This window comes from Xiphias gladius, chromosome 7, assembly GCF_016859285.1.
Source record: "Xiphias gladius isolate SHS-SW01 ecotype Sanya breed wild chromosome 7, ASM1685928v1, whole genome shotgun sequence".
Lineage (NCBI taxonomy): Eukaryota > Metazoa > Chordata > Actinopteri > Istiophoriformes > Xiphiidae > Xiphias > Xiphias gladius.
This window is the reverse complement of record NC_053406.1, coordinates 24,453,184-24,464,457: the sequence shown is the minus strand read 5'-3', so window position 1 is coordinate 24,464,457 and position 11,274 is coordinate 24,453,184. Positions and strand designations below refer to the sequence as shown.

The 11,274-nt window shown below is 42.8% G+C and overlaps 1 protein-coding gene across 3 annotated transcripts in view; it reads right to left on the bottom strand.

Annotated features, from left to right (window-relative positions):
• Positions 1–723: 723 nt before the first annotated feature.
• The window catches only part of st14a (ST14 transmembrane serine protease matriptase a), a 12,886-nt gene continuing 2,335 nt past the window's right edge, over positions 724–11,274 (bottom strand). For all 3 annotated transcript variants that reach the window (XM_040131674.1, XM_040131672.1, XM_040131673.1), the window contains 18 exons: positions 9,916–10,075; positions 8,672–8,802; positions 8,460–8,530; positions 7,481–7,647; positions 7,237–7,272; positions 6,415–6,649; positions 5,379–5,521; positions 5,187–5,290; positions 4,988–5,100; positions 4,766–4,902; positions 4,579–4,683; positions 4,334–4,441; positions 4,123–4,239; positions 3,478–3,600; positions 3,098–3,281; positions 1,914–2,185; positions 1,682–1,818; positions 724–1,284 (listed from right to left, as the gene is read on the bottom strand). In XM_040131674.1, the coding sequence (XP_039987608.1) occupies positions 1,126–1,284; positions 1,682–1,818; positions 1,914–2,185; positions 3,098–3,281; positions 3,478–3,600; positions 4,123–4,239; positions 4,334–4,441; positions 4,579–4,683; positions 4,766–4,902; positions 4,988–5,100; positions 5,187–5,290; positions 5,379–5,521; positions 6,415–6,649; positions 7,237–7,272; positions 7,481–7,647; positions 8,460–8,530; positions 8,672–8,802; positions 9,916–10,075 (2,502 nt within the window). In that variant the 3' untranslated portion in view covers positions 724–1,125. The remainder of the gene's footprint in view (positions 1,285–1,681; positions 1,819–1,913; positions 2,186–3,097; positions 3,282–3,477; positions 3,601–4,122; positions 4,240–4,333; positions 4,442–4,578; positions 4,684–4,765; positions 4,903–4,987; positions 5,101–5,186; positions 5,291–5,378; positions 5,522–6,414; positions 6,650–7,236; positions 7,273–7,480; positions 7,648–8,459; positions 8,531–8,671; positions 8,803–9,915; positions 10,076–11,274) is intronic.

Sequence of the window (11,274 nt, the reverse complement as noted above, 5' to 3'; positions counted from 1 at the left end):
TTTCCGCTCCGTCCTTTAAAATCTTCCGGTAGATTAGTAGATTCATATTTATTCCGGGGCGAATCTCTGTCTCCCATCGTTATCTATCTATCAGTAAATTTGAATTTAAAAAATAAATATCACAGACACTGTGTTCATCTCCTCTCTGTTCAACATCCAGCTAAAGTGGAGACTCTAATAACCTGCATTGCAAATATTGCACAGTGAACAATCAATTCAAATACGAGCTCAGTTTAAATTATATGCGATGGAATACACATATAGTGGTACAAAAGCAAAGTCATTCAAATACTGAGGTTACTTTAGAAATATTTTATTTAAAAACATCCGATGTACACATTCACACAGATTTGAGACAGACCAATTCTAATATTGTGTTGAGCGGATGCAAGGTCATATTAGCACATTAAACCAGAAAAATTTAACTCAAACAAAACCTACTATTATACCCTGTGTTTTATGCTGATAGAAAAGCAGTTAAAATGTTAAAATGCCATCTATGATGAAAAAGGTCATGCTTTCAGAAGTGAACAATCACGTCACTAACTTTTCAGAGATATCTGCCCGACTGAAAATCTGGAATAAAATGCATAAGATACCAAGCCATAGGAGGTAAGATGGGACGAGCTTGCTGTCATTTTGTTTTAAATTTGCAATATTTAGAACAAAGACAACAAGAAAAATTCTTTAGGATGGCTTCTGATAAAACACAGGACAAGAGAGTACAAGCATGCGCATTTCATTTGTGTACATTTGATACAATCACACCTGAAAATCTATTTATTGTGCCGAACATAACATTGTTTTCCATCATAACAGGCTAAAATAACAACAACAAAAAAAGAAAACAAAAAGAAAACAAAAATAAAAACGCTTATTTACATTTAAAAACATTTCATTAACCCCGCCCTTATAAAATTGCAGTGGACATGTACAATGTGTTGCAATTGCTCTTCAAGCAAAAAGTGCATTTACCACTGCAGCCAGACTGGGAGTCAAGGCCACTAAATCAGCTGGAGAGTCAGACTGGTGTTTTACTGAAGCAACAATCCGTACCACGGTACGTCTCATCGGCCACCGTTCGTGTCCATATCTTTGGTCGCCGTTTGACCATTTCACAGTGGTTTAAACTCCGGTCTTTTCCTTGACCCAGCCTCGGAATTTGGTTACTGTTGTGTAGATGCCAGGTTTGTTTCTGCGGGCGCAGCCATCACCCCAGCTAACCACTCCTGCCAGGAACATACGATTGCCGGATGGACTGGACAGAGGACCGCCAGAGTCCCCCTAAAACCGACAAATACACAAAGACGCACACGTATATACATGTGTTAGCACAGAGGTACTGCATGGGGGCAGTATGGGGTAGAATTTCTATTTTCCACTCATTCAACTTATTTTCCTGTCTCTCTGCCCATTTCCTCGCCTTTTCCTCAAAGCTCCATTTCTTAATTTTTACAATCAGAAATGGGTTTTTCCCATGGCCACGTTATCAAGTAAGCTTTAAGACAATGCAAAAAAAAAAAATCAGGGGATCTGGTTTACGTGTCATTCTAAGTACAGTTATATACAATTGAACAACCTAACACTCTTTTATCACCATGGTATCATTGAAAATAGTTCTGCAGAGAGGAACAGAAAGAAAGAACGCGGGGCAGCATGGGGGCCAAGGGTCTTTTATTACCTGACAAGCATCGACTCCTCCGGTCAGCACTCCAGCACACAACATCCGAGACGTGATCTGCCCTCCCATCAAATCATTACACACAGAACGGTTAATGATTCGGACCTGAGCCTTTTGCAGCACCGTTGCAGCAAATCCTGAATCACACACGTAATTGATTATTTGCAGTATCAGTTGCTGAATGTATTCACCCAAATGAGAAATACAATGTTTACGGTTAGTCAGGACTCACCTCCTTCTCGAGTGGCCCCCCACCCGGTGATCCACACGGTGTTACCAGTTGGGAAGTCATGCTGGGGAGACGGCAGGCAGACGGGCTTGATGTAGTCTGAGTAGGTGACAGGACTGTCCAGCTCCATCAGGGCGATGTCATTGTCATAGGTGAATGTGTTGTAGTTAGGATGGGGTATGATCTGCTTCAGGTTCCTCTTCACCACGGCACTTCCAATCTTCCGCTGGGTGTGAAGGCCGAGGTAAGCTTCCCAAGTGCCGGGCTGGGAGAAACTGAGGACACACAAGGAAATAATTACTGTTTTGATAGTAAAATCCCACTGTAAAGAATTTAGGGGGGGAAATGCATAAATATCAGCCTACAGAAAAATATCCATCGTAAAAAGAAAATACCAAGCTGTGATTTCTGAGCCTTAACGACTGAGCTCTACATTTTGTTTACAGTGATGGGAGAGAGACGTGGCTTAAAACATGCATCTAAAACTTGTGCCGAGGGCCTGGAAGGGTTTCACGTGTGTTAAAGTATTCACGTACCCATTCAAGCATTGTGTTGTGAGTACAAACACAGAGGACTAAGGTTTCACGTTGTGTGTGACAAACTGTTTACAGTAGCTTTAAAGTCAAACAACTAAACCGCCAACTGGGTTGTTTTGTCCTAATCATTCAAAGAATTGAAGAAGCACGTTTGGCCTTTCAGGATATTTGCAAGTTTTATCAGCTTTAATTTAAGTTTAGTTTTTTTCAAGACAAATCTAACCAGTATACCACGAACAGCTTCTGTTGTGTTTGTGTGAACACCACATTAACTGTATTTAAAGGATAAAATAATTGAGTTAACGTTAGTGCTTTTTCAGAATTTGTAGACAACATTTATCTGTCTAAAGATGCCCCAAAATAATGTGGCCAGGACAAAAATACATTGGTAGAAGACTTTAATGTCCTTCTGGTGTTGCCCTCATTTTTGACTCCCCCTGGATAAGAGCATCTGCTAAATACCTGTAAGACATGAACTGAATGATCACCAGACTTCTGAAAAGCGGGTGAGCTGTAAACAGATCTCACTCCAGATTTCACAGCACTTTGCTTATTATGAGAGAGCAGTGAGGATGAGCCCATTGTCGCATTATGCGGAAAAAAAGATTTCTAGTTGCCCGTGAGCACGCTAGGCGTAAACTGGGATGCTACCTCGTCTTGCCGTCCTCTTGCACACAGTGGGCAGCGGTGACCAGCCAGCGAGGACTGATGATAGATGCTCCACACACGTGACCGTAGCCTTTGACATGGAGGCTGACCTGCCAGGGAAACTCCCCTTCCTCTGCATCCTGACCGCCCACGATACGGGATGTCTTAAACATACTCCTCCCACAGTCTGAAAAGTAAACAATCATCCATAGGGGTTGGCTTGTTGCAGCTTGTTGCGGTTTCTGAAGTGGGTCAAAGTTCACTTTTTTCTTTTTTTTTTTGTCGTCATGCGAGCAGAACATTGCAGGTGGAGATAACAACTAACTTTTATTTTATCCCACACACGGTACATGCACCCAACTGAGATGCTGTTTGCGACATACCGCAGTTCTCCTCGTCAGATCCGTCGTCACAGTCCTGCGTGCCGTCACACTCTGGGTTGACTTTACTGATGCATTTATTGTTTTTACATCTATATGTAAGGTCGGTGCAGGTAGTACCAGAGGCTACACAGAGAGAGGAGAGAAGAACGATCAAATCCAAAGCTTTGAAAAAGACCCTGCGTGAATCCCTCCAGCGTGGAGGAAAAACCATCCGTTTCAGCATCATTAATTGTGTGGTCACTAAAATGAGTTCTTGACACATATGCGGGGTGTAGGCAGTTGAGTCTGAAGACAATTCCCCATTTGCAGTGCAGAGCAAGTTGTCTGGAAAAAGTGTTTTTGAAGTTGCAACACTTCATTTTTTGACCAGTTGTGGGCTAAAGAACTCCACAAGTTAAAAACACATCTCTGACATATTGTCGCCGTTTAAAGGTGTTAATTGATAAATGTAACACACACTCTGCTTTCAGCTCTGCTCTATACAGCTGGCTCTTTAGCTGCTAAATGCAGTTCCCTTACAACTAGTAGCCTACACTAGCTTTTCTCGCTCGCTGCTACAGGACAACGGCGTTGATGAGACATTTACTGTTCAGGCTCAGTCTCAAAGCGTCTCATTTTTGCGGTTGAGGACGTAACCAGCCTTACCTCTCTCGCAGTCGAGCTCGTCTGAGCCGTCTCCACAGTCGTCTCTGCCGTCACATCGCTTCTTCTCGGAAACACATTTGTTATTCTTACATGTCATTTCTCCAGATTTACACACACCTTAAAAAGACAAGGGGCACGTTTGAGGAAACTGACCGAAAGCCTTTTCAATGCTCATGTAAAATACGTCCTTGTACATGTCAGTGGGTCTTACCACAGTTCAGCTCGTCTGTGCCGTCCCCACAGTCATCTATGCTATCGCACCTCCAGAACATGGGCTTACACAACCCATTTTTGCAACTGATACTATCTGAACTGCACTCTGGAGGAAAACACAAGTTAAAAAACTTCAATGATTACAGATCTAACTCAGTTTTTTGTGCTAACCATATAGAGAGTAATGAGAAAAAAGCAGTTAAAACCAACAGTCGGAGTAAAATCTGAGTTAACGGTACTTACTGCAGTTTAACTCATCACTCATGTCTCCACAGTCATTCCAGCCATCACACCTGAGCTCTGACTTAATGCAGCGCTGATTTTTGCACTGGAACTGCTTTGGACAAGCTGTGGATGACAGGGTTTACGTGAGATACGTTCTCCTGATGTTAGGAAATAATCTTCCTCTGGGAGAAGGTGAGTTACTTACGGTCTTTGACGTCAATGGCCTCAAACTCTGCACTGAAGCCTCGGTCTACGTAGGAGGCATCGGAGGAAAACACCACGCTCATTGTGTTCGTCTTGCTGGTTTCTGTTACTGCTCCGTCCGGATGTTCTCCACAGAGTCTACGGATGAGACGCGCAAGCAGTGACTCGTCGGCTCTGCTGTGTAATCCTTACCTGGTTTTTATACGTGAAAGCGCGGACTCACTTCTTTCCATTGACCTCCACGTAGTCTTTACGACAGTCTTTGCCGTTTTCCTGCCCGGGCTCAGACATGAGGAACTTTTTGAACGACACCTTCACTGCCTTGCCAGCAGGAACCTTAATGAGTGACAGAAACAGGTAAAAATGAAATGGCATGGTGTGAAATGGCGGACGAACGTGGGGATCGGGTGCCGACATCTCACCTCGATCGACCACTGACATGAAGTTCGAGGAGGATAGTAATTTGGGAAGTTGGGAGACGAGAAGGTGCCTTTTTCGCCCATCAGCTGGCCACCGCATGTTGTGCCTGTTAAAAAGAGTATGACAAGTGGAAGTATTTGCACAAATATGAGACATTGATTGTGTAACTTGTAACAAAACATTAGTCCCTCTACCTTGACTTCCACGTCGGACTTGTGAGACTTTTGCTCTAAAACCTGGGTAGTTCTTCTTGTTATTTGTGGCCATCGTCACCAGCATGACATTGCCAGAAGACAGAAAGGTCAGTGGTTCACTAGGTGAATAGTACCCACACATCCTGTAGGGAAAAAAAAAAGAAAAAAGAAAAAGCGGACATGAATTTCCTATACACACTGTTTGCTGATTGATACGTCAGGATGATATGGGCTTTTTCCCAAAATCGTCTATTTGACATGTATATGTGATGGTTATGATGCCGGTTGTTTTTAAAACTGCAAATTCACACTAAGATGGCGGTTGCCTGTGGAAAGACATTGCCTTGAATGAGTTCCAGAACAACATATTTATATTGGACCAGACACCAACGGAGATACTTATGTGCAAAATGCCATTTCTGAGGTTTTTCCTTCTAGTCAAGAATAAAAAAAAACCCGGATTTTCACCTTTGGCCCAAACAAAGTACCTCATATTTTAGTCTTACAAGGCTGGCTCCTTTGACATGGGTTGAGTTTAATCATAGACTAAAAGCTAAATTAAAAAAAGATCCTTTTCCACTACCCTCCTAAGAAAAAAAAGGATCATGTTGCTTATATAATCACTGAAGCATTTCATCTCTCCCGTGACGATTTTATCATGCACACATGAAAGTTCTTCCTGGAGAGATCCCGGGGGCTTTCCGACTGCGCTTATTTGTTCTAGTTTGGAGAGCGCAATCACATTCTCCCATTTTTAGCTGAGTCGCTCCCAGATTTAGACCAGACTGTCCTGTTGCAAGTACTGTTGCTCCAGCATGAGGCTTAACCCAGGCAGTGTTAGGCAACTGCACCTTTATGTACAGCACGAGGATCCACCAGAAGCCCAGCATCTGACCAGCAGAGGGCCTTGCATACAAAATAAAATCCAAATTTATCCAAATTTGAAAGCATGTACAGTGTGCCACTGTTTGAATATAAGAGCACAGAGGGCAGGTGAGTAAAGGCTGTAAATAGATGAGGCAAACGGGAAACCCACTCTTCCATCACACGGCTCTCGATGGCCACCAGGGAGTCGTAGATTTTGACAAAGTCATTCTTGCAGTCCTCCTCCAGATTCACCGTGTCAAACTCGAGCTTGATGACATGGTTTGGGTCCGCCCGCAGCTGCCACTGGAGGAAGGTGTTGGGGGAATAAGGACGGTCAGGGAAGCCAGGGGACTGGATCTGCCCTATGTGATTGGTCTTCGTATGTTCTGAAAACTTGAACATTCCTGAGACAGAAACAAGGACATTCAGTGGGGTTCACACTCAACTTTGTTAAATCGCTGTCACGGGACAGCAGTAGGCCACTTATCTGAATACAAATCAAACTATGAGGTCTTTACAAACTGCCTCTGAAGTCACCGAGCTATTATTTACTATGCGAACGCCCAACTGCGTCATACCATGCGCGGTTTGTATTTCATTTTTGCCATTTTCTGAATTTAGCGAGACACTGAACTAAATACGCTTATCCTATATTAATGATTAGTTACAGCGATGCCTCGACAAAACACAGAGAAACGGGTATTTTGCACGCATTTCACACGCTGTTTCAGTGTGGCACACTCATCTCAATCTCATTAGGTATAACTTTGTGGAAACAAACACACGGCCCAGCAGACTACATTTTCATCACGCCAGTTAGAATATTATTTTCTGAAAAATACGCTACCGGTAAAAAGTTTTAGAACACCTCAGTTTTTCCAGTTGTTTTTCGACATTATTTTTTTACCATTTGCTGTTTTCTATTTATATAGATGGGTTGTCAAAAGATGCCTCTGGTGAAATAAATGATGAAGGCAAGCCGAGCACTTACTGCTGAATGATGATGAAAACAGACGGGCATCAAGTGCTGTGAGGTGACAAAAAAAAAAACAAAAAAAACAAAGGACAAAGACATAATTAAGACGAGGTTATTGACAGCAAAACTTAAAAAACAGTTTGCAACCAGACAGAACGTGAGGACTGACTCTACAACAAAACACAAGCCAAACAGCACGATGGACTTGGACTGAATCCCGAGTGACAGCAGTTTGGTTTTTCATTTGCTTTGACTCTACCTGAAGACACCACATCGGCAAGGACCAGAGAGTTGCCAGGTCTGTGCAGGGTACGCTGCTCTTTGTCCACTAGCCTTTCCATCGAAGACATGGCGTTGTCGACAGCCGCCTCCTGGCCCACGGGGACTCTGAACTCAGACAGGTAGTAGGCGATGACGCTTCCTTCGCTGGGAGCGATGAGACAAGGGACAAAATTGTTTTCAGGCAAATCAAACTGTCAAACACACGAAAGGGTCAGACTGACACCTGTGTGCCAATATATCAGGATTTTACTTGTCTTATATTAAAGACTGTATATTGGTAATTGATCAGTGATGTCGGTTGTATTATACCCAACAACAGCGTTGTAAAAATGGTCCAGATTTTCTATACATCACAGCTATTAATACAGCTACAACAATTCAATTCGTCTGGGTTCCAGTGGTAGTGTTGCCTGGTCGAACTTTTATTTCAGTAACACATGATGTTTTTTTTCATTATCTCTTTGCGTTTGATGATCTTATTTTTTTCTATACAATGGCTCTATACTCCCAACTTGCCCTTTGGGCAAGACTGATACAATCTGAGCCAAAATGAACTTAAACTCTGAAGGTAAAAGTAAACCTTTTTTTGATACGGAAAAAAACCAAAACAAAAAAAACAAAAAACCCTGGCACTCAAAAGCAGAGAGCACATACATGCACAACCATCTGAACTTGCAATTTTAATAGCAGAAAATCTTTGGAAATTTGTAAAGTGTGGCATAGATGTTGGTGCTATTAGATTTGCATCTATCCACAACAAAAACAGTCGCTTGTTCCTTAACCCGTGGCCTAGTTTTTCCTCCAAACTTCAGTTAAATTTGCGTTCGAGATCTCCCGCCAAGCAACACACAAGGCAGAAAAACGAACAGGAATGGAAACACGAATCTCTTGCTAGGGGTAAAAATAAAGGAGTAAATTCAAGCTGATTATAAATGCCTTGTTGCTCACTGCCTCACCTGAAAGCTTGAATTGTAGAGCCAACGTAGTATTTGGCCAGCTGCGGACTTCTGGAATAGATGGCCTTGAGCTGAAAGACACAGGAACGTGACCACAGCAGAGCATGAATGAAGGCTGTTGGGAGAGAAAAGCGGCTACTCGCACAGAGATGGCACGAGTCGAGTTTCTGAGAGCATGGCTGCGGAGGGGAAGCCCCGGGCAGCGGTCTTACCTGGGAAGTCACCTGCTTCGCCAGCGCCTTGAACTCGGAGCTGTTGGAGTTCTCGTAGGCGTCTTCAAACACCTGGTTGGTGATCCGCATGGAGCCGCTGTACATCTTCTTGACCCGCACATCTTTACGGACTGCAGGATCACACAGACAATTTGCTTTATCTCCCTCTGTTTTTTTGGGTTTTTTTTTAAGTGTCAGTGACAAATAAAAAATGTATCAAAAGCCGAAACTGTTGAAGGCTACGTCACTAAGATTTTTTCCTTTTTATCTTTTGTGTTGTGATGTTTTAAGTCCCTCCGGTGGACTTGTTTCAACTGATGCATCTTTAATCTCTCCTTCTAGGTTTCAATCATTTGCCTTTGCAAATAAACAAACAGAATAAAGGTGTAATGAGCTCCGACTTGCCTATCAACATTTCATGGTTTATCAAAACTATGCGTGCCTATGTGTTTTTGTTATTTTATCAGAGGGAACGTGAAGAAGACGGCAAAATTAATGTATGTGTTTTGTTTTTTTTTGATCTGTGTCTTCTACCTCCACTAAAGAAGTCAGTTATTGTGTCCTGTTTGTTTATCTGGTTGTTTTTTAACAAGAAATCTCAAAACTTGTCGACAGGTTTCAACAGAGGAGTGTCAGACCAGAGGCCAAGAAACAGGCCTTTTAATGTGGATCCAGTGATTTTTGAAATATTTCTTAACAATGTGCTAAAAGGCCTTTTTGAACTACTTTCTCTTCAACTGAATGAAAATCCCAAACTTTTCCTTTCTATTTTGGCACACATCGGCACGGCACGCAGCACGCTCTCATTTGCACCTCAGATGACAGGCGCACACACACACACACACACACACACACACACACACACAGGGCCGGTAAAGGCACTGACAGGGTCGGTAAAAACTTTATGGATTTTTTGACGGTCCACCGGCCCAGTGATGTGGCGGCCCACGGGGATATGTCCCGGTATGCTCGATGGCCAGTGTGAATATGGATGAGAACGAAAAAAAAAAAAGGATTTATGTGGAGTGTGGGCGCGGGGCCGTGGGGTGACATTACTCTCTGATTTGTTGAGCGAGTATCTCGATGGCATCAGCCGGAAGGAACGTGAGGCTGCAGCACACGGTAAACGAACTTGCTTGGCATCACTGTATATGAAACTGCCAATCAGATTTATTTAGGCCTAGTTATTTAGCTCCTTCCCGTACGTGCATTTAGTTGACTGGACTGAAGGGAGGGGTACTTACAGTGGAAATGCCAGACCAGCAGTCCGGTCATCAGTGCGATAACAGCAGCAAAGATCACCACACCGATCACAGCCCCGACTCTTCCTGGACCCTTTTTCTTCTCAAGCTTTTTGTGATCTGACGCTGGCAGGAACTGGACAGAGGTGTCCCAGTCTTTGTCCTGGAAGACAGAAAGAAGGCGATCAAAACGTAAAACTAGAGGACTGAAATACCGACAAAATTTCGTTGACAAGTAGCTTTTCAAGGGAAAAGAAATATGAACAAATCCATTCAAAAAGCGGAACGGACAGTTTCAGCTTCGGCTTCTTTAATGAATCAGAAAGAAACTTCATGAGTCACAGCACCTTTAAGAGGTGAGACGGGAGGAGGGGTGGGGGGAGGACAAAGGTTTCACAACAAAAAATCCTGTCAAACCTGCTGGGAGCAAACTACTCACAGATCTGAAGTGGAACACAACAAGTGTCTGAGGGCTCGCTGTACTGTGGTATAGAATGAAAGGCCCCTGAAAAACTGGACTGCTTCTAATCTTAGAAGCCTGGGGATGTGTCAAGAAATTAAAAATCCCTCCGATGACCTTGATTTTGTGCCCGTTAATTCTAAAATTACATGGTGCTCACTGGGAGATCATCGGCAGTGCAACATTATGGCACCACTAACTGTTTCAGAAAACCGAGGGCGACGCTTTTCTTTCCACCCGTTTAAACACGACACTTCTCATTCTCGCTAGCGAACGAGAAGAGTGACTTACGCGGCACGCTTGAGGGGCACGGCAACAACTTCAGCTTTAAAAACGTCTTGCCGTAACAGAACGGTTATTTTGAAAGAGCAGGTTTGGCACTCGGCATTTCAAATCCTCACTTTAAAAAGGCTCGCCGCAGAGTCTGCGGAACACACATTCCCTCCAATTATCCAATGTATGCCTCTGCCATGTTTATTAAACAAATATTACATGCATCGTGAATTCACTGCCTGAAGACCTACAAGCTACAAATTAAAATGGAAGTAGATTCTTAATTAAGGAACAGACAAAAGACGTCATAGCAAAACATCTGCTTATAAACAAGATGAAAGTATTCTCGGCTGTAAATCATTTACAAAAATAACCAGAACTGTAAAAAAAAGTCATAACTCTTCAAATGAATCAACTCTTCAAGAAGCCTGACATTTATTCAGTGTAAATATTTAGTGAGCTTCTAAGCAATTTCTCATCGTCCATATGTTTCAATTAGTGTCATCATAATAAATAAATAAAAAAAATGTCAGACACACAAAACTCTAAAAGATTCAAATGACGTTCCTCAAATTGTCAAATGCCTAATTTTGACCACGTTCAATTATAAAAACAGGCTCGGTGTCAAT